This window comes from Euprymna scolopes, chromosome 17 (genome assembly GCF_053919585.1).
Source record: "Euprymna scolopes isolate OS-2025 chromosome 17, ASM5391958v1, whole genome shotgun sequence".
Classification (NCBI taxonomy): domain Eukaryota; kingdom Metazoa; phylum Mollusca; class Cephalopoda; order Sepiida; family Sepiolidae; genus Euprymna; species Euprymna scolopes.
Window position 1 is genome coordinate 36,367,728 of NC_136498.1, and position 20,000 is coordinate 36,387,727.

Sequence of the window (20,000 nt, forward strand, 5' to 3'; positions counted from 1 at the left end):
GATAAGGGTTAAAGAGTGTACAGTAGAAATTGGTCAATATAGTAATCATCCGTAATGAAAATTTGGTAAATTTGATAACTTATATGGAACGACTCATCAAGAACTTATTTACTTTAGACTTGAACACAACCATATTGTAGTCAGCCGGAAAGCAGGAAAACGGAAGACAATTCCACAGGCGTGCAGTTCTAAGAAAGAAGCTTTGTTCATGGAATCTACGTTTAGGTTTAGGCACATATAAAGAGTGGGGGAAATTATTGATAGTGTTTACAGCTAGACGAGTGTTTCTTGTGAAAGTTTGGCGAGGGGGGACCATAGATTGAAGCTCAGTTGAACACTTTCCATGAAAATAACGATACATCAGAGACAAACTCGCAACATCTCTTCTGTGAGATAGAGGTTGCAAGGAGGAGAAAAGGGCATCTCCTACAAGGCTACGAAGTCTATTTTGAACTCTATCAAGGCAGGACAAGCCCTTTCTAGCAGCTCCTATATATATATAAGTTTTGGAATTGTATTATTCAACAATGTATTAAATATGTACTTTTCATTTAAATCATTCAACAATATGGTATTATATTAGCTGCCTTTACAGCAAACATCAATTAATGCGACATGTGTCAAAAAGTGTAGATAAACCTTAATAAAACCTTTATTTTATGAAACTTATATGAGCCGAGAGAATAAGAAGAAAAACAATTTTGATAGGAATGCTTTAATAATATTTGTTTTCTTCATAGTCACCAGTATTCATTAGAAGGATATATATCAGATTCTCCTTACAAATTAAAGAGGCATAATTTAATTATAATTTCATTTAGATTTCAATAATAATCTTGTGCGTGTATTCGCAGCGGTTGTTTTTTCATAAGAAAATCTTGTGCAGCAAATTCTGTTGTTTTAATGTCAACTGATATTTTGATGAGAATTCTTTTTTACTACTTTGCCTCAGTGCGTTTATTTTGATTAAAAAATATACAGATTGTATTATCTCTACTAAAAAAAACTCGAGGTATTTATATAAATGTGTGTGTGCGTATGTGTGTGCATTTATCTATATATGTATGTATTACAACTTGCTCATTTGCACAAGAAGTTAGTAGGAAATACGATTTATACGGAAAACTCTGAAAACTGTAGAAAATTATAAATTGCTTTAACCAGCGAACTCGAAATCAATTATTTCAATTTAACAATATAGTACAATGCTTTATTCAGATCTTCATTCTTCATAAGGAGGAAACGACTGTTTAAAGTGAAATATTTATGTCGAGTTCGTTAATAGATAATAAAATTTGCATAATTTATCTACCCTTGTCTATAAAACTACCAGTATTTCTGTGTATAACGACATTATCCTTATCACACAGACACACTCGAACACACACACACACACACACATATATATATATATATATATATTACATATACACACACACCCACATATATATATATATATATATATATATATATATATATACGTATATGTCTCTTTATATATGCATGTATGTGTTCATGTTTAATTAAACATTAGTAAAAATTCATGTTTGTATATTTTCTGACCGTTACTTGAGTTGTTAGACAAGTATATATATATATATATATATATATATATATATATATATATATATATATGTATATATATATATATATATATTACACATAGATATATACATATATATACACATAGATATATACATATATACATATATACACATATATACAGACATATATATATATATATACATATATACATACATATATATATACATATATACACATATATATTTACATATATACACATACATATATCCACACATATATATATGTATATATGCATACATATATGGATGCATATATACATAAACACATATATATATGCGTATATACATACACACATATATATATACATATATACACACACATATATATATACATATATACACCCACATATATATACACACACATATATATACACACACATACACATATATATATATATATATATATATATATATATAGTAGCATTCGTGTGTGTGTGTGTCTGTTTGTGTCTGTGTACAATTTTCCTACCGCTCACACCACAGGACCAATCATGATCAAACTTCACATGATGATAGTCCCTCACTCAGGAATTGATACAACAAAAAGGCATAAACACACCATATGTACACCTCACTTGCCACTAGTATTTTACGCTGTCGACTCAGGAGAATGCGGTTGAACATATCTTGTGCTGGCACGCCTACGGTGAGTATCCATAGCCTATCCAGACTGAAGGAGCCTTTTGACTTAAGAATGGTGCACACAATTTTTCAAGGTTAAGGTCAAACTTAAGGTCATAGTATATATATACATATATTTCCCTATAGCACACTTCACTGGATCGATGATAACTGAACCTGGCATGTAGACGGTCCCCCACCTAGGAATGGTGCACATCATTTTTCAAAGTAAAGATCAAAGGTCAAGGTCATATCTTATGTATATATACACTCTTCTACAGCCCACACAACTGGACTGATAATGATCAAAGCTTACATGACGATTATCTCCAAGCTATAAATGATGCAAACAACTTTTAAAGGTTAAGGCCAAAGGTCAAAGTCTGGACTTTGCTAATATATATATATATATATATATATATATATATATATATATATATATATATATATATATATGTCTATATATATAAAATATATAATGCGTTAGATGAAAAGAATAAACTCAATTCTATAAGACAAGATTTACCGGGGCAATACTTAACACGTATCATTGGAGCTTATATAAGAGAACAATAGGGATGGGGAATTAAGTCACAAATATTATATATTGGTAAATATAGATTGGTTACTTTATTCAATAAGGGAATATGACCAATTACTTTTGGGGTTAGAAGGGACTCTTTATGGCAGGCCATATCGAAGCTTAATTCTTCTGATCAGCAGAGTAGAGAAGGTGCTAGGTAACATAGTGGAGATACGGCGTCCATCGTGGGAGTCATTAGGAACGAAATAGATCAATTAAAATTATAGATGATGTTATGGGGAGTTTAATCGAATTCTAAATAAAGGAGGAGCGTGTTATATAGAGTGTAATGTAGAAAGGTGTATAGGATCCTTATCGTAGTCTTAGATGTATGTAGTATATGTTAAAACGCTTAAGTGGAGGTATAGCGTGGATGGATGGCAATTCAATTGTATCGGTGTGTAAGATGTTTATTTTCTATGTAGACGACAGCACTATAAAGTGGTGTATAATTTTGGGAGGGGTATTATGGTGATGATTTAGAGCGAAAAGCGCGAGTGGGTGTATTCTAACCAGGACTGACACAAGAGGAATTACATGAGGCGTCCTGCTCCAGAGTTTTAATGAGGCGAGGTACTGTTCCGACGTGAGTTAATGGAGCCAGTTGTGGGGGGGCAGGGGGTAGTTGTAAGGCTATAATAATAGATTATATGTAGCAATATTTCTAAGTATTATCTTTGTTACTAGATATACAGGGAGGGTTTTGGGGTATGAGGCAGAGGTAAAAGGATAGGGTTGCAACGTTTGTGGAGGTGTATAAAAGGACAAAAGAGAATTTCGGATGAATTATGTTATCAGCAAAACTCATTGCCCTCATAATGCTCTTTTGGGGAGCAATGTATCAACCATTATTGTTGCTTGTGATATATATTCTGAATTTTAATGTTGTGTTTCAGTTTTCAAGCAAATACGTAAACACATTACACAGTCTGTAGCAACACTATGCTTACAGTTATGTACAGATAAATAGCATTTATATTCTTTTTGTAAGCAGAAGCTCAGTTAGTGCGTTTCTTCTTAGGAGAAACTTTACAAGTGTGACGTTGTTGAGAGAATCATGTTTATCGTCATCCGGAAACATTTCCGCCATAAAATAAAAATAAAAAAATAGTAGAATGTTACGATACTTTGTTTTTGGCATTTTGCGTTTTCCCCCTTTCTACATATTCTGCACCTCATAATCATAGAAATGCATCGATCTTATTTATTTAATTTACTGTTCGATGCTTCAATTTTGCATACGAAAGAGTATCTTAACATGTACGCTCGATAGGAACAGTTTCCTCTTCATTGATCAAGTGCACGCAAAACGGGAGTGGCATATATATATATATATATATATATATATATATATATATATATAAAGCTGAATATCTGTGTGTGTGTTTGTGTTTGCGTGTGTCTGGTAACGAATAGGTTCCTATATGGTTGAGTATTTAAAAAATACTTATCACATATAATCATAGATGTATCGAGACACAGGAATGGGTATGTTTGATCTGGCAGAACGGTGGTTCATTAAAATTGTGGGATCTGCGTTCGCGCCTAGTCCACAAGGTATGGAAATAAAAAAGAAAACGTTTACAAGTGTTTTGGATATAGATGTACGTAATATTTTGATAAGTATGTTTTAACTTAAATAGGGAGGGTATAATAAAACTTTGGGGTATGCGTTCGCGCCTGGCCTCCATAGAATAAAGTCTTTTGATATCTATCTGCGTAAGTATACTTTGATAATTATGTTTGAGTTTGAAGAAATATGGTATAATAAAATTATAGGGTGATCGTTCGCGCCTGACCTCCATAGAATGGAAATATGTCAGAAAGTTTAACAAGGTTTTTTAATATATATCCACAGAATATTGTGATAAATGTTACAGTGTGAACAGGTATGATATAATAAATTCTGTAGTTTATCTATTTTATCTTCACTTTCATCATATTTTGCTTTGGTTTTGATACCCCCAAATTAGAATCTATCGCTTTATAACACTTCTTTTCATAACCTGTAATACTTTCATAAATCAGAGTCCATTTTCTGAAGGGTGTTTTTGAACCCAGTCAACGATGGGTATATATATATATATATATATATATATATATATATATATATATATATATATATATATATATATATATATATATATATATATATCGGCAGTACAATGAAAAGCATATCTTATTTTTCTTTTATTAATATTATTGGAATGTGTTCCTTTTTTCCTTGTACAAATTTCTGTAAATTTCTCCATGGATTTCTGCCTTTGGATTATTATGGACTATCCTCCTCTCAATTACGAGATTTTTGGATTTTACTTGTGTAAATGGAAATTCAATTAACATTCATGAAGTTATATACTTGGATTTTACCGTCACTGGATTATTTATCTTCCACCAGACTATCAATTTATGTGTAATCACCTTTTTCTTCACCATATTCTCTCTGTTTCCCTTTTTTTTGTTTTCAAGTAAGATCTCTGACTTACTCGTTGTTTTATCAACAACATTTTGCATGCAAAATCCGATCCCGCATTATATTATATATATGTAGATAAATATATACATATATATATATAGATATAATTATCTACATATATATATATAATATAATATATATATTATATATAATATAGGTTTATATATATAATATTTATAAAATATATATATGGTATAAATAATGTATATATGATATAATATACATATATATTTATCTACATATATATAGATTATATATATTCATATATACAATGTATATATATATAATATAATATATATATGATATATATATAATGTATATATATAATATATAATATATATATGATATATATATAATGTATGTATATATATAATATATAATGTATATATATACTATATATATAATGTATATGTATATAATATATATAATGTATATATATAATATATATATAATGTATATATATATATAATATATATATAATGTATATATATAATATATATAATGTATATATATAATATAAATATATAATATATATATATATATACTATATATAATGTATATATATAATACATATAATGTATATATACTATATATAATGTATATATACTATATATAATGTATATATATAATATATATATAATGTATATATATATAATGTATATATATAATATATATATAATGTGTATATATAATGTATATGTATATAATGTATATATATGATATATATATAATGTATATATATCTATATAATGTATATATATAATATATATATAATGTATATATAATGTATATATATATATAATGTATATAATATATATATATATAATGTATATATATATATAATGTATATATATAATATATATATAATGTATATATAATATATATATATAATGTATACATATAATATATATATAATGTATATATATAATATATATATATATAATGTATATATATAATATATATATATAATGTATATATATATAATGTATATATATATAATGTATATATATATAATGTATATATATAATGTATATATATATAATGTATATATATATATAATGTATATATATAATGTATATATATATATAATGTATATATATATAATGTATATATATAATGTATATATATATATATATAATGTATATATATATAATGTATATATATATATATATATATATATATATATATATAATTTATAAATAAGTTGGATACATCTCCAAGGAACCTCTATCTAGAATTTCAAGTGTTTAGACCCGAAATTATCGGAGGAGTTTGATAGAGTTCTCAAAGGTCAAATTGTTTAACTTTGACCCCTTTACAGCCAAATTTCTGGCCAAAAAGGGATCACAAAGTTTTTCCCAAATCTTAGTACCCTCTATATCAAATTTTGAGTCTGTAGAATTAAAATGGACAGAGTTATTGCGTAGGGAAATGTACACAAACACACACAGAGACACACACACAGACAGGCTCACTTTTATTTATATATATATATATATATATATATATATATATATAAAAGTATATCTCAATCATTACTTATCATTACCAAACCAAAAGATGTATTAAATACACACTCATAAATTTAAATATCTCCATGTCCTATCATCGACATTATTTCTCTTCTAAACTCTTTCATTCCGTATAAAATATTTTGACATACTTTTTTGGGGAAAATACCTTTGTCTCTGATGAGTTGTTTAGTGGTCTTCTACTATTCAACAAAATACATGTAAGACATACTTCATAAAAAAAGAAATGAATAAAAACTTCTGAATGTGAATTATATACATCTTCTAGTCCTAACTATATATACACTAATAAAATAAGCAAATGAATTCATTGAGGTCTCTAGCCACTATTTCTCTTATCTTGTTCTCCTCCTTTTTTTGCTTTTACAAATTCAGACGGCTTTCTCTATCTACGTGTTATGGGGATTGTGATCCATATCCTCGTATGTGCGATTATAATTTCAACCTACAGTTTCTAGTTTATTGTCTCTCTATCACTTCTTCAACCTCCTTTCCCTTTTTAATCTTCCTTTCTTTTTCATCTTTGATTCTATCTCTTCGTCAGAGACTGCAGGTTTATTTTTCTGAATTAATGTTTTGTTTTATTGTCGTGTTGTATTGTCTTATATATTCGTTTTCTTTTTCAATAATTAAACGAGGGTATCTCTTTAAAATTTACTTTATTCGTTAACATTATCTCATTGATCTCCAGACTCTAAATTGCCTGACACTTGTTCTAAATGTTTCTGTGAAAACAAAAAGTGTATACATATATATATATATATATATATATATATATATATATATATATATATATATATATATATATACAAATACACACATACATATATAACATTAGTTTCAATTGTTTGTAATCATATAAAACATTGACCCTCATATTATACTACAATATTGGCAAGAAAAAAATAATTTAAAAAACTCATTCGTGGCATACGGGTGAAGTTGTGACTGGTGACGAATATATTGGAACAATAGTGGGAATAAGGTGGTCACGTGCGTCATTCAGTGCTGGATATCAGGTTCTGCACATATGACCAATTTTCACGACGTACCTTAGACAGTTTCTCGTTGGTTCATATTTTCTGTCCTTTTTCATATAATAAAATCTGTCAACAAGACAAATTTAACAATTTCATATAATAAAATCTGTCAACAAGACAAATTTAACAATGACATTAGGTAATTTTATTCATTTCACTCATATTGTCAAACACACTGAAAATGAAATAAATAAGATTAGAAATAACCAAGACAGACATTTATAAAAAAAGGTGATTCAAACGGGTTACACATAATTGCATATAAAAATGTAATCAACTACGTAGCCACACACACACACACACACACATTATATATATATATATATATATATACACACATATATATATATATAGTCATCCACATACAGTACTATTTCGCTGTTTCACAGCTCATCAGTGCGGCTAGACAGGCAACTACCTCAAGCCAGGATTGAAACCCGACCGTTTGTACGGCAGTCAAGGCTCCTAACCATTACGCTACTGCGGCAGCTTGAACGAGTAGTGAGTTTAACGATGTTTTGATATCGTTCGAAATACCTCCGATGTATTTGTTTACAAAATTCTTGGCAGAACGGTTTGTTATATATATATATATATATATATATATATATATATATATATATATATATATATAAACAAACCGTTCTGCCAAAAATTGTAAATGTCAACATAATACATAGAATAAATTGTTAGATTATCAATATCTTGGAATATAGAAGTTTTGTCATTTGTTTTTATATGGATGTTACATAGTTATATGTATGTTACATTCTTATCTGCATGTTACATTGTTATATGTATTATTATGTCTCTTAGTTTTGTTCCTTAAACAGTTATCTTCCTTGGCCGGACATTTTTCTTTTAGAGTTTCCCCTGACTCGACACCGGCAGGGTGACCGGTGTTTTGCCCCCTATTCTAGCTGCCATTCTAGCCGCATGGCTCGTATTTTTATCTCTCATTATCCTTCGCCGTTTTAAGCCATCTCCGGTAAGACACTTTTTAATACCTTAATGTGTTTTTTATATTATTTCACTTCAACTACGAACTTTGTTTATTTTCTTTATCCACATGTTCACCCTACTTATTCCTGTCTGCGTTGTTCATTTCTTTACGCATACGACTTCCCATGCACCCCTTTTATAACTTTTCGTTCCTGGACTTTTTCTCTCTGTATTCTGAACAATGTTTTATTTTATTTCTTTTAGTTTTTTTTACCGTATCTACCTTCAATAAACCTGTTTATATGATGTCCTGTCTTCAGAGTTTTGATTGCTAGTAACCGTTTAATGCTAACTGTTCAAGGATCGTATGTGTTTAATCAACCCCATCCTAGAGACAGTATATGTATGTTACATTGTTATTTCCATGTTACATTGTTAAATGTATTTTACATTTTTATATGTATATTACTTTTTTATATTCGTGTTACATTGTGATTCCCATGTAACATTATCATATGTGTTTTACACTGTTATATGTATGTTACATTTTTATATGTGTGGGTCATTGTTATATTTATGTAACATTGTTATATGTATGTTACATTGTTATATGCATGTTACATAGTTTTATGTATGTTACATTGTCATACGCATGTAACATTGTGATATGCATGTTACATCGTTATATGTATGTTACATTGCCATACGCATGTAACATTGTGATATGCATGTTACATTGTTATATGTATGTTACATTGCTCTACGCATGTAACATTGTGATATGCATGTTACATTGTTATATGTATGTTACATTGTTATATGTATGTTACATTGAGCTTCATCAATTCAGGATAAGTATGTAAAAATGAAATATAATTGAAAAATCATATTTTCACACGCACATATCCATACACACACATACATCTATCAAAGGAGTCACCACGTATAAGGCTCAGAGGCTATTCGAAGATAAGGATTAATAAGTGTACAAAAGTTAATGGAATAATGTCGTAGTCATCGTAAGTACTGGAATTTGGTGAATTGAATTACTACATAGGATAGCACATCAAGAACGTTTATGTTGGACTTAAAGACACCTATATTGTAGTCAGTTGAAAGGCAAGAAAACGGAACAGATTTCTATAGGAGGGTACTCCTAAAAAAGGCTTTGTTCCTGGAATCTACGTGTAGGTTTGTGCACAAATAAAGAATGTGCAAAGTTATTGGTCGTTGTTTCAGCTAGATGAGTGTTTTTCGTGAAAGTCAGGCCATGGGAGACCATAGATTGAAACTCAGGCGATCACTTGCTATGAAAATAACCATAAAGAAGGAACAGGCTCGTGTCGTCTCTTTTATGGGGAACGTGATTGCAGGAAAGAGAAAAACCGTATTCCAATTTGCTACAAAGTCTTTTTTGAGCTCTGTAAAGGCAGCTCATGCCCAGATGTGGCAGCAGTTCTCCATCCTTGGACGTACATGGCTGTTATAAAGCGAGATATTTCGATCAGCAGGGAGATATATACTGGAGCAGTGGAGCGATAGGACGATCCGGCCATTTTTTCAGCAACCTTTGCAACGGATTTAATGTATGTGTTCCATCTCAGATTAGGAGAAAAGGCCAGGCCTAGAAACTTGTTAAAACATGGAACCTCCCCAAAACGAGAACCATTCATTTCAATTGATGCCAGACTTGGATCTGACCGTTAATAATATAAATATAAAAGCTAGGTTTTGGATGCATTAAAATTAACAATCACCTCTTTCCCCACTGCACCTCATGAGCAAGATCAGAAGGGAAAGAATCAGAGAGAACATGGTCGTTTACGGTCTTTAAAGTGTTGCTATAAATTGTAGTGTCTTCAGTATAAATGTATATAAATGATCTGAAGATGTGATTTAGGAGATCATTAATGTAGATCCGGAAGAGAGTTGAGCCCAGAATGGACCCCTGATAAATACTACTAGCTCATGACTTTTTGGCCCATCAACCATTACTCTTAAGAACCTATCACAGAAAAATGATTTAATAACTGAAAAGACATTTCCAGTTATACCGTAGCTTGAGATTTAGGAGTAGACCTTTATGCAATAATCTGTCAAAGGCCTATAGTATACAAAAATCAATTGCCTTAGAAAGGAAGCCTCCATCGAGAGATTCGCTAATCCTTAGCACACCTGCTTTAGATTTAGCAGAACAGAAACCATAGTCACTAAGGAGGTTATTCTTGCTGAGGTGGTTGACTACTCTATTTAACACAGACTCAATAACATATTCCTGGCGCACAGGAGATTGATTGGTCTGTATTGAGGTGATTAACCGATTGCTAGAAAATTGCTTCTGTGTTATCAGTAAGCAAGAATTCTGCTGAAAGAACTGATTGATTAAGATATCGCTCTATTAGCCTTATTGCTATTTTTGCCAAAATCTCTTGATTCCTTCATCAATATAGTACTAGTCCATCACGTCATAAATATTAACACTCTTTCCGATCGAGAGTATAGCTTTAGACAGGTCGCTCTACTGCAAATCTAAATTGTAATCTCATAAACCACATGAATTGGAACAGATTACCAAGGTTGCTTTGAAAAAAGTGGACTCAGAACGTATTCTACACATCCACTAATGTAAAACTGTTGCCACCTCTGAGCTTGTGCATCACTTATTCGTTTCTCGCTCTTAACGAGGGCTCTAAAAACAGCCAACAACGATAGGTCCAGCACTATAAACCAAACCTCAACAATATACTATCAACACAAAACTTTCTACTTTGAATGTACCAAAATAGTGATGATGCGTTTTTAGAGGAACTCAGCTTGTCAGTTTTTGATTGCATGATCGGAAGACGCCATCAATTATATACTTTTCCTCTTAGTTATAATTGGCTTTTTCCACGTTTTCAGTCTGTGAAAGTCTCTTTATGGATGAATTAGTTTAATTTTATTTTTGATTTGAACAGCCTCTCATGTCATAATTTTACGAATAATGTTTACAATGTCAAAAGATTTCTTCATTGGTATCTTGCTTCTTTTCCTGTTTAAACACGTTTTTCTGTTGGTTTCTTATTTACCAACATTTGCCATATTCTTCGTTGACATTTTTCCGTTGATGTTTTTTCCGTAGATATTTTTACCTAAATTAATCTATATATATATATATATATATATATATTTATATTTACTCTTTTACTTCGTGCCTGTTTCACAGGTATTTAAATACTATATGTCCAGATGAACTCGAACCACTTATACGCTAGCTATGTAAATAATTCAAACTAACCTCATTAGCAGAAAATAATCACACATCCACACTGTAGGGATCATTAGATGCCGGGAACTTCTACTCAAATGGAATTTCTCTTTCCATCCCGGTCTTCTGCTTATCTGACTGTACTGACATGTAGAATTTCAAGTGTAAATTGAACAGATATCTCGCTGGTCAATTCCCTTCATAGTTTTCCTGCATATTTAGTCTCAAATTGTAGGACTTCACGCCCAATTGGTGCTGTGATTTGTTTGGAATGAATTAGATTGCAACAAGTATTTATATATATATATATATATGTATATATATATATATATATATATAATATATTTCCAAAATAATAAATTGACTCACCTCCAGATCATAAGCAAAATGGCGAATGTTATAACGAGGAAGACGAAGACAACTAAAACACCAATAATAACTGGCACGTGACTTGTTGGAGACACAGAATCGACTTTTCTCACTGAAAAAAAGAAGAAAGAAATCTCATTAAATGAAACCATGTTTTATTAAATGATCTCTTAAATATGAAAGAAAATATTTTGCATATATTTTTGAAACACTAACAATTTACACACGTGTATGATATAAAATGTACACTTGTATAAGAACACATGAAAAATCGGCCATACATGAAATTATGGATGTTCATCATGTTTATTCATTCTTACTTGAATTCAGATTTTGTGATGTATTTTTCGTGTTGATAGTATATTGTTCATAATTATTGTCATGTAGTAAATGATGTAACATATGCTGAAAAATGATCGAATTTTGAGAAAAACATTTTTGTGTCATTTATCCAATCATAATCATAATAAAATGTGCACTTGTAATGGATCGGATATCGTTTTTCTTTTTGTTTCTTATTTACCAACATTTGCCATATTTTTCCTGGACATTTTTCCGTTGATGTTTTTCCGTAGATATTTTACCTAAATTAATCTATATATATATTTACATTTACTCTTTTAGTTCGTGTCTATTATTTTGTTTATTTAAGTATTTATTCGTGCGTAGAACATTCCTAATCTTTTTTCGAGTATTGGAGTAGGCACCTGGCTTGCCGTGTCATAACACACGCTTAAATATATTTTAATTCATGCAGATGTCGTATTTATTAGGAGAAAGTCAATTCCCTATATAATATTATAATATAATTAATATATAGAAGTAATTTCAACAGTTTTTTTTTTATTTATTATGACTTGGGTACCTCGGTTAAAATTTAACGCGAAATATTTAGCGCTTTAGTCGCGTCTTTTTCCGATGTAGCTATTGTAAGACAAATTAGAACAAAATATTATTTAACGACATAAATGAAATTACTTGAATTTGAGCATGCGCAGAGAGAAGTAAAACTATGTGGGCAAGTGAACTGAATAGTTTGTATTTAAACTCGCCGGTATATGTCTATACGCGTTATTCATCCACACACACACAAAGAGTTTACTCGTTATAAACGATCCGTCGTTTATGATTAGTATGTTTTGTTAGTATCGGTGTAATGTGGCCAGTAGTTTAAGAGTTTATAAGTGACATATTTACACACAGACCAACAGGAAGTCACACAAACATGTACATTTACTTTTTTATTTATATATGTACGCAATAAATATCCTAAAAGTACATTTTCGAGTGTACTTAAATACGTCTATTTCATTTCGATTCAATAAATATAACTGTGTCCGGGGATCAGCGTTTTCTTTGATAACTACACGCTATAGTGCATTATTTTTATTTATTATTTAAACATTACAACCCTGGCAAATGTTAGTGAACTATTTAGGGGTTTGACTAAAGAACGATGCTGCTCATGGCGATACAAGGGGCACAACTCCGAAGGGTACTCTAAGAATTTAAAAGATTTTATTCATAAAAGTATTACTGTACTTCCAAATATCCTCACTTCATGAATACAAACTAACTTCTTTGTTATCAAAACACAGCTATGATTATTTAAAAATATAAACAACAACAAAAACAACTAATATAAATTTATGAGTTAATAGCCAGATAATGTAAGCTACTTTATAAAGTGTCTGACAATACCAAGTACCCCCTCGTTTTAATGAAATAACATATTAATTAAAAATAGAATTTGTCTTACGTTATCTGATTAAAATAGCAGATTCTTATGGATTTTCATAAAGCTTAGAAATTGATTTTGAACACATTACGTATTTATGGCATTATTTGCTTTCATACTCGGACTAACTAAGCATACGAATGACAAAAATAAAATAATGAAAAAAAAAACAAACACATTTTATGAGTAGATAGCCGAGTAATTTAAGCTATCTTTCTAAATGCCGGACAACACCAACTAGCTTATTCGTCATTAAAGAAATAAAATGTTTGCTTAAAAAAGTATTTTTCTTATTTGATTAAAATAGCAACCATATTTTTTATGAACTTTTTATAAAGCTTTGAAATTGATATTTAATGCATTACAAATTTATGCCGATAATTTCATTATTATTGTATTTATGGCGATAGTTTCATTTATAGTATTTGGCGCTTGATCTTTTTTGAAATACTAACTATATACATTGAGTGTAAAAATACAAACAATAATTATATTTGAATTAGAAATCATTGAATGCGTCCGAATTTTCTATACGAAACATCGAATAAAAGCGGATGATGAAAGGTTTTCAGTAAAAGAGCTTCCCGAGATAATAAAGAATCTATAGAAAATCGAGAATGGTTATTCATTTTTCAATCAGTGGAAAACATGTGATGAAAGACAAATGGATTCGGTTTGAAAAGTGATGAATTAGAAAATATATTGTAAACATGTATAAATAATGAAAACACGTGATATTGAAAAGATCTCAAGGGAAAGCTTATTGCGTGCTTCGTCTAAAAGAAAAATAAAACGGTGTTCGATATTGAAAGACGGCATATGGCCTGAAAGATGAGCGATGCATACGCATAAATATTAGAATAAGGAAAGAGAAGAGAGAATAAGTAAGAGAAAAGCAAAGAAAATTGAAAAATATTAAAGAGGGTAGGTAAAGAGGCGAGAGAAAATATATAAAGGTAGAATGAAGAAAGTTATAAAAAAAAGGAAAATAACAAATGAGGGAAAGGGGGACATAAAGCAGTTATAAGAAAAGAAGTAGAACGAGCGTGGGTATTAAGCAAAACGAAACGTGCTAGAATGGATAAAGAATAAAAAGAAACGATGTTTAAGTAACGGCTATACGAGCCATAAACCCGGAAAGAAACGGATGATCATTACACACGAGACGTGTTGCACAAAAGACAACTCTTACGGAAATAACACACATCAATTGAACGTAGGAAAAAAATACTTTGAAAGCAATTTATTAATGGAAAAAAATTATAATAAAATAGCATATTTACATAACAAAGGAAAATTAATAATAAATAAATAACCGTAAAGTCAAATATATTTTCTTTAATTATTTTGTTTTAATTTATGATTAACTAACTTTTAATTTTACTTTTTTTTAAATTCCTTTTTGTTAACTATCCGGTTTCACCGGATGTACAATGCCGGGGAAAAAAACGTTCAGTAAATACAGAGCGGCTGCAACTGGAATCCGGTTACTGAATAGAAAACACGCAAGCCGGACATTTAATCAAGCGATACAGAGTTATTAACTATGAAACTTGATTCAATGCATTCCAAGCAAAACGATAAAGCGAGATTACACTTAAATAAACAAAAAAAACCAAAAAAAACACAAAAATATTAATGTGAACTTGTCTGTGTTCGCAAAATAATTCCATTGGTCTTTTCCATTTTTGAGATGAAGTAAGGCGTTAATACCATTTGCGTATTAAAATCGGATATCGTCTTTTTTGTGGTTTATAATAAGAAACTGCTCGACTACTCTATTTTTTTATCTTCTCCCAATCAGCGTTGTAGTATTTCCAACTTTGACAATGTGTAGTTCCTCGACTAGAATAAAATATTAAATCAGAAGTATCTTTGCAACTGGATACATTATTATATTATGCAAATAGCTCGAGACACGACACCAAGCCGATAAATATAAGCAGTTAAAAACAAACGAACATTTCTTATCCTATAAAGAAGTGGCAGTCGGTTGAGGCCAGTCTTGATTAGACACGCCTTCACTTATGAGTAAAAAATAACAGAAAAAGAGTTACACAATTTGCAGTTCTTGGTAAAATTTAATGAAAAATTGAATTTCATAGTATCGTGTTATTAAACCAGAAAAGTACTGTTTGATATATTTTATATATATATATATATATATTTATATATATATATATATATATATATATATATATATATATATATATATATATATATATATATATATATATATATATATATATATACAAGTATATATTTAAGGGGATTATAACAACAGTCTGAAGAGCAGAGTTTATTTAAATGTATTAGTAAATGCATTAATATAATTAAAATAAACCTGTGCTCGTTGTAATCTAGATATATAAGCTCGATAGTCATAGATATCCTACAGCTATTTTAATATTGAGTAAAATGATTGATCCTATATAATTAACATAAAAATAAAAAAATCGAATTCAAAAGGAAGAACAAACAAAATCAATAAATTGTACGATTGTTTCGGAAATGATGTTTATATTGAGAAAGACAATACATCTTGGACAATAATTGTATCATTTGATTTTTAATTTAAATTATCAATCATTTTATTCTATATTACATGCATATATTATATATATATTTATATAATGTATATATATATATTTATATATAATATATATTATATATACATATAAAATATATATATTACATATATATATTTTATATATTATATATATATAGTTTATATATATACATATTTTATATATATATTATATATAATTTATATATTATATATATTTTATATATATATTATATATATAGTAGACATATATATACATATATTATACAGATATATATATATATATATTATACATACACATATATATTTTATACATATATATATATATTTATATGTATATGTATATATACATATATGTACATATATATATACATATATATTATATATATGCATATACATGTATATACATAATATATATATATACATATATATTATATATATTATATATGTATATATATGCATATATATACATATATATGTATATATACATATATACATATGTATATATGTATATATACATATATATATACACATACATATATACCCACATGTATATACATATATATATATATACGTATATATACATACATGCATATGTATGTATATACACATATATATACACATGCATATATACACACATATATATATACACATATATATGCATATATATACATACATATGTATGTATTCACACACAAACATATATATATATATATATATATATATATATATATATATATATATATATCGAAGAATACATATTATATTATTGGAAATTGTTTTACGGACACGAATTTGGAATCGAAATTATGTCAGCATAACTTGGTATATATATATAAGTTAAATATATTTTTGACAGAACTTTATACGAACATTAGACACATGCAAATACACACAGAAACACACAGAAACACACACAGACACATATATAATGAATTTTAATTTCGAGTTTGTAAATTATTCATCGAGCTTCATGGAAACTTAGGATTTATGCTTGCCAATAAATAATCATGTTAATATTCTATAACACATCTGTCTAAAACTTCATTTGGATAGAAAATGCATTGATATGAGCATATGTTTTACATAGTTTCAATATTGTCGAGGAATTTCGTATTATACGCGAGATCTGCATTTCCTCTAATCCACAGAATATATGTACTACTTTTGTCATGCTTCACACATCGATTCATACAAAATAGGAATGTTAAGGACTGAACCTGATGAAAACAGAAGCGCATGTAGCTAGGATATGGTCAAGGGCAAGACACAATATAGTAATGTCTGAGCAAACTTTAGGGCCTTCACTAATCAATAATAATGTCTTTTCACATTACAGCAGGTGTTCTCAGATCAATACATCTATACAATATATACATATATATATATATACAAACATTCATATACATACATATATACATACATATATACACATATATATGCACATATATACGCACATAAATAAATATATGTATATATATATACATACACACATACATGCAAACACATATATACCCACATATACATTAATATATATATACACAAACATAGATATATTTACACTGTCATATATATATATATATATATATGCACATACACGTGCATAAATATATGTGTGTGTGTGTATTCTTCCGATATTTCTATCTCACAGGTTTACAGACGTATTTTCGCTAATGATCGAAAATATGCTGGAACTGAAGTGCAGTTCACAACCCTATGCTATACAAGATGTTGCGTGTTACGTTAGCCGTGTTGTCAGGGCCATATATTGACTGGAATCTAAAACAAGCCGAGTCTTGATAATGTTAACGCGATATTTTTTTTTCTTTTACATAAATTTCAAGGGTGAAGCGACGATAATCGAAAGTATATTGACAGCATACGATCAATACATACGTGGGAATATTTTCGGTGTCAACAGAAGAAGACGAAATACACAGGGACAAGGTTAACGAAGAAGGGCACCGGAAAGAAACTAGATCTTTTTAAAATGCCTCGGGGAAAACCAATGGATGGTTATATAAAACTTCTACCTACATAATGAAACCACTATATACATACGTACATACATACATACATATATATATATATATATATATATATATATATATATATATATATATATATATATATTTATATATATATAATCAGATGATAAAAAATTATCTCAGTATATATATATATATATATATATATATATATATATATATATATACTGAGATAAAAAAAAGACTTGTCTTTTAATTCTATACAGAGAAATGGATAGTAATCTAAACATGTGTTATAAAAATAATAAAATTAATTAAATGAATAAACTAAGGCATTTTGCAAGAGTATCATATATTATATTAGAAAGTGTAGAAACTAAAAGAATATCATAAAAATCTCCCTTTAATCTATGCATTTTCGACGAAATACTCTCTGTTAGAAAAAGAAAAACAAATATTACAGTAATATTACCCATTATTTGCTAGGAGTATGTTGAATATTTGAGATTTTTCAAACTATTTATTTTTAAAGATATATTTAAGGACAAGGTATACATCAAGCACATATAGAAGTTCGAATAATATGATATCAATGCTGCTATTAAATGAAAACAATGTTGGCGTTCAAATCTTATAAAATGATTGGTACCGATTGAATTTAGTACCATTATTACTCAAAATTACAGATTACAAATGTAAGAAACAAAGGTGTTTATATATATATATATACACACTAGCAAAAGTGCCCGTCGTTGACTGGGTTAAAAAACAGGCTACAGAAAATGGACTCTGATTTATGAAAGTATGATAGGTTATGAAAAGGAAGGGCTGTAAAGAGATAGATTCGAATCTGGGGGTATCAAATCCAAAGCAAAATATGATGAAAGTAAAAATAAAATAGATAAACGCCATAATTCATTATACCATACCTGTTCACACTTAAACACTTATCACAATATTCTGTGGATCTATATTAAAAAACCTTATTAAGCTTTGTGACATATTTCCATTCTAGGGAGGTCAGGCGCGAACGAACACCCCATAATTTTATTATACCATATTTCTGAAACTAAATTATCAAACTATATTGTCTCGATACATCTTCTATAATTATATGTAATCAGTTTTTTAAAATAGTCAACCATATAGGAGCCTATTATTTTATGTAATGTACATTCTGTTGCACTTTCAAAAAAATCATTGAAAATTGTATTTCTATATCATTAATTGGTAGAGGAAAGATAATGTCTTAAAATTGCAGCAAAATGTACATTACATAAAAAAAAATCCAAGG

At 28.7% G+C, this 20,000-nt stretch overlaps 1 protein-coding gene across 12 annotated transcripts in view; it reads right to left on the reverse strand.

The window, feature by feature from the left end:
* Positions 1 to 20,000, reverse strand: part of LOC145296730 (receptor-type tyrosine-protein phosphatase T-like) — a 934,355-nt gene that overhangs the window by 320,666 nt on the left and 593,689 nt on the right. For 6 of the 12 annotated variants that reach the window (XM_080142749.1, XM_080142743.1, XM_080142746.1 and 3 more), the window contains exons 18-19: positions 12,415 to 12,526; positions 7,869 to 7,922 (exon numbers count right to left, since the gene is read on the reverse strand). In XM_080142749.1, the coding sequence (XP_079998875.1) occupies positions 7,869 to 7,922; positions 12,415 to 12,526 (166 nt within the window). The remainder of the gene's footprint in view (positions 1 to 7,868; positions 7,923 to 12,414; positions 12,527 to 20,000) is intronic. The other 6 variants (XM_080142750.1, XM_080142752.1, XM_080142748.1 and 3 more) reach the window with 1 other exon arrangement.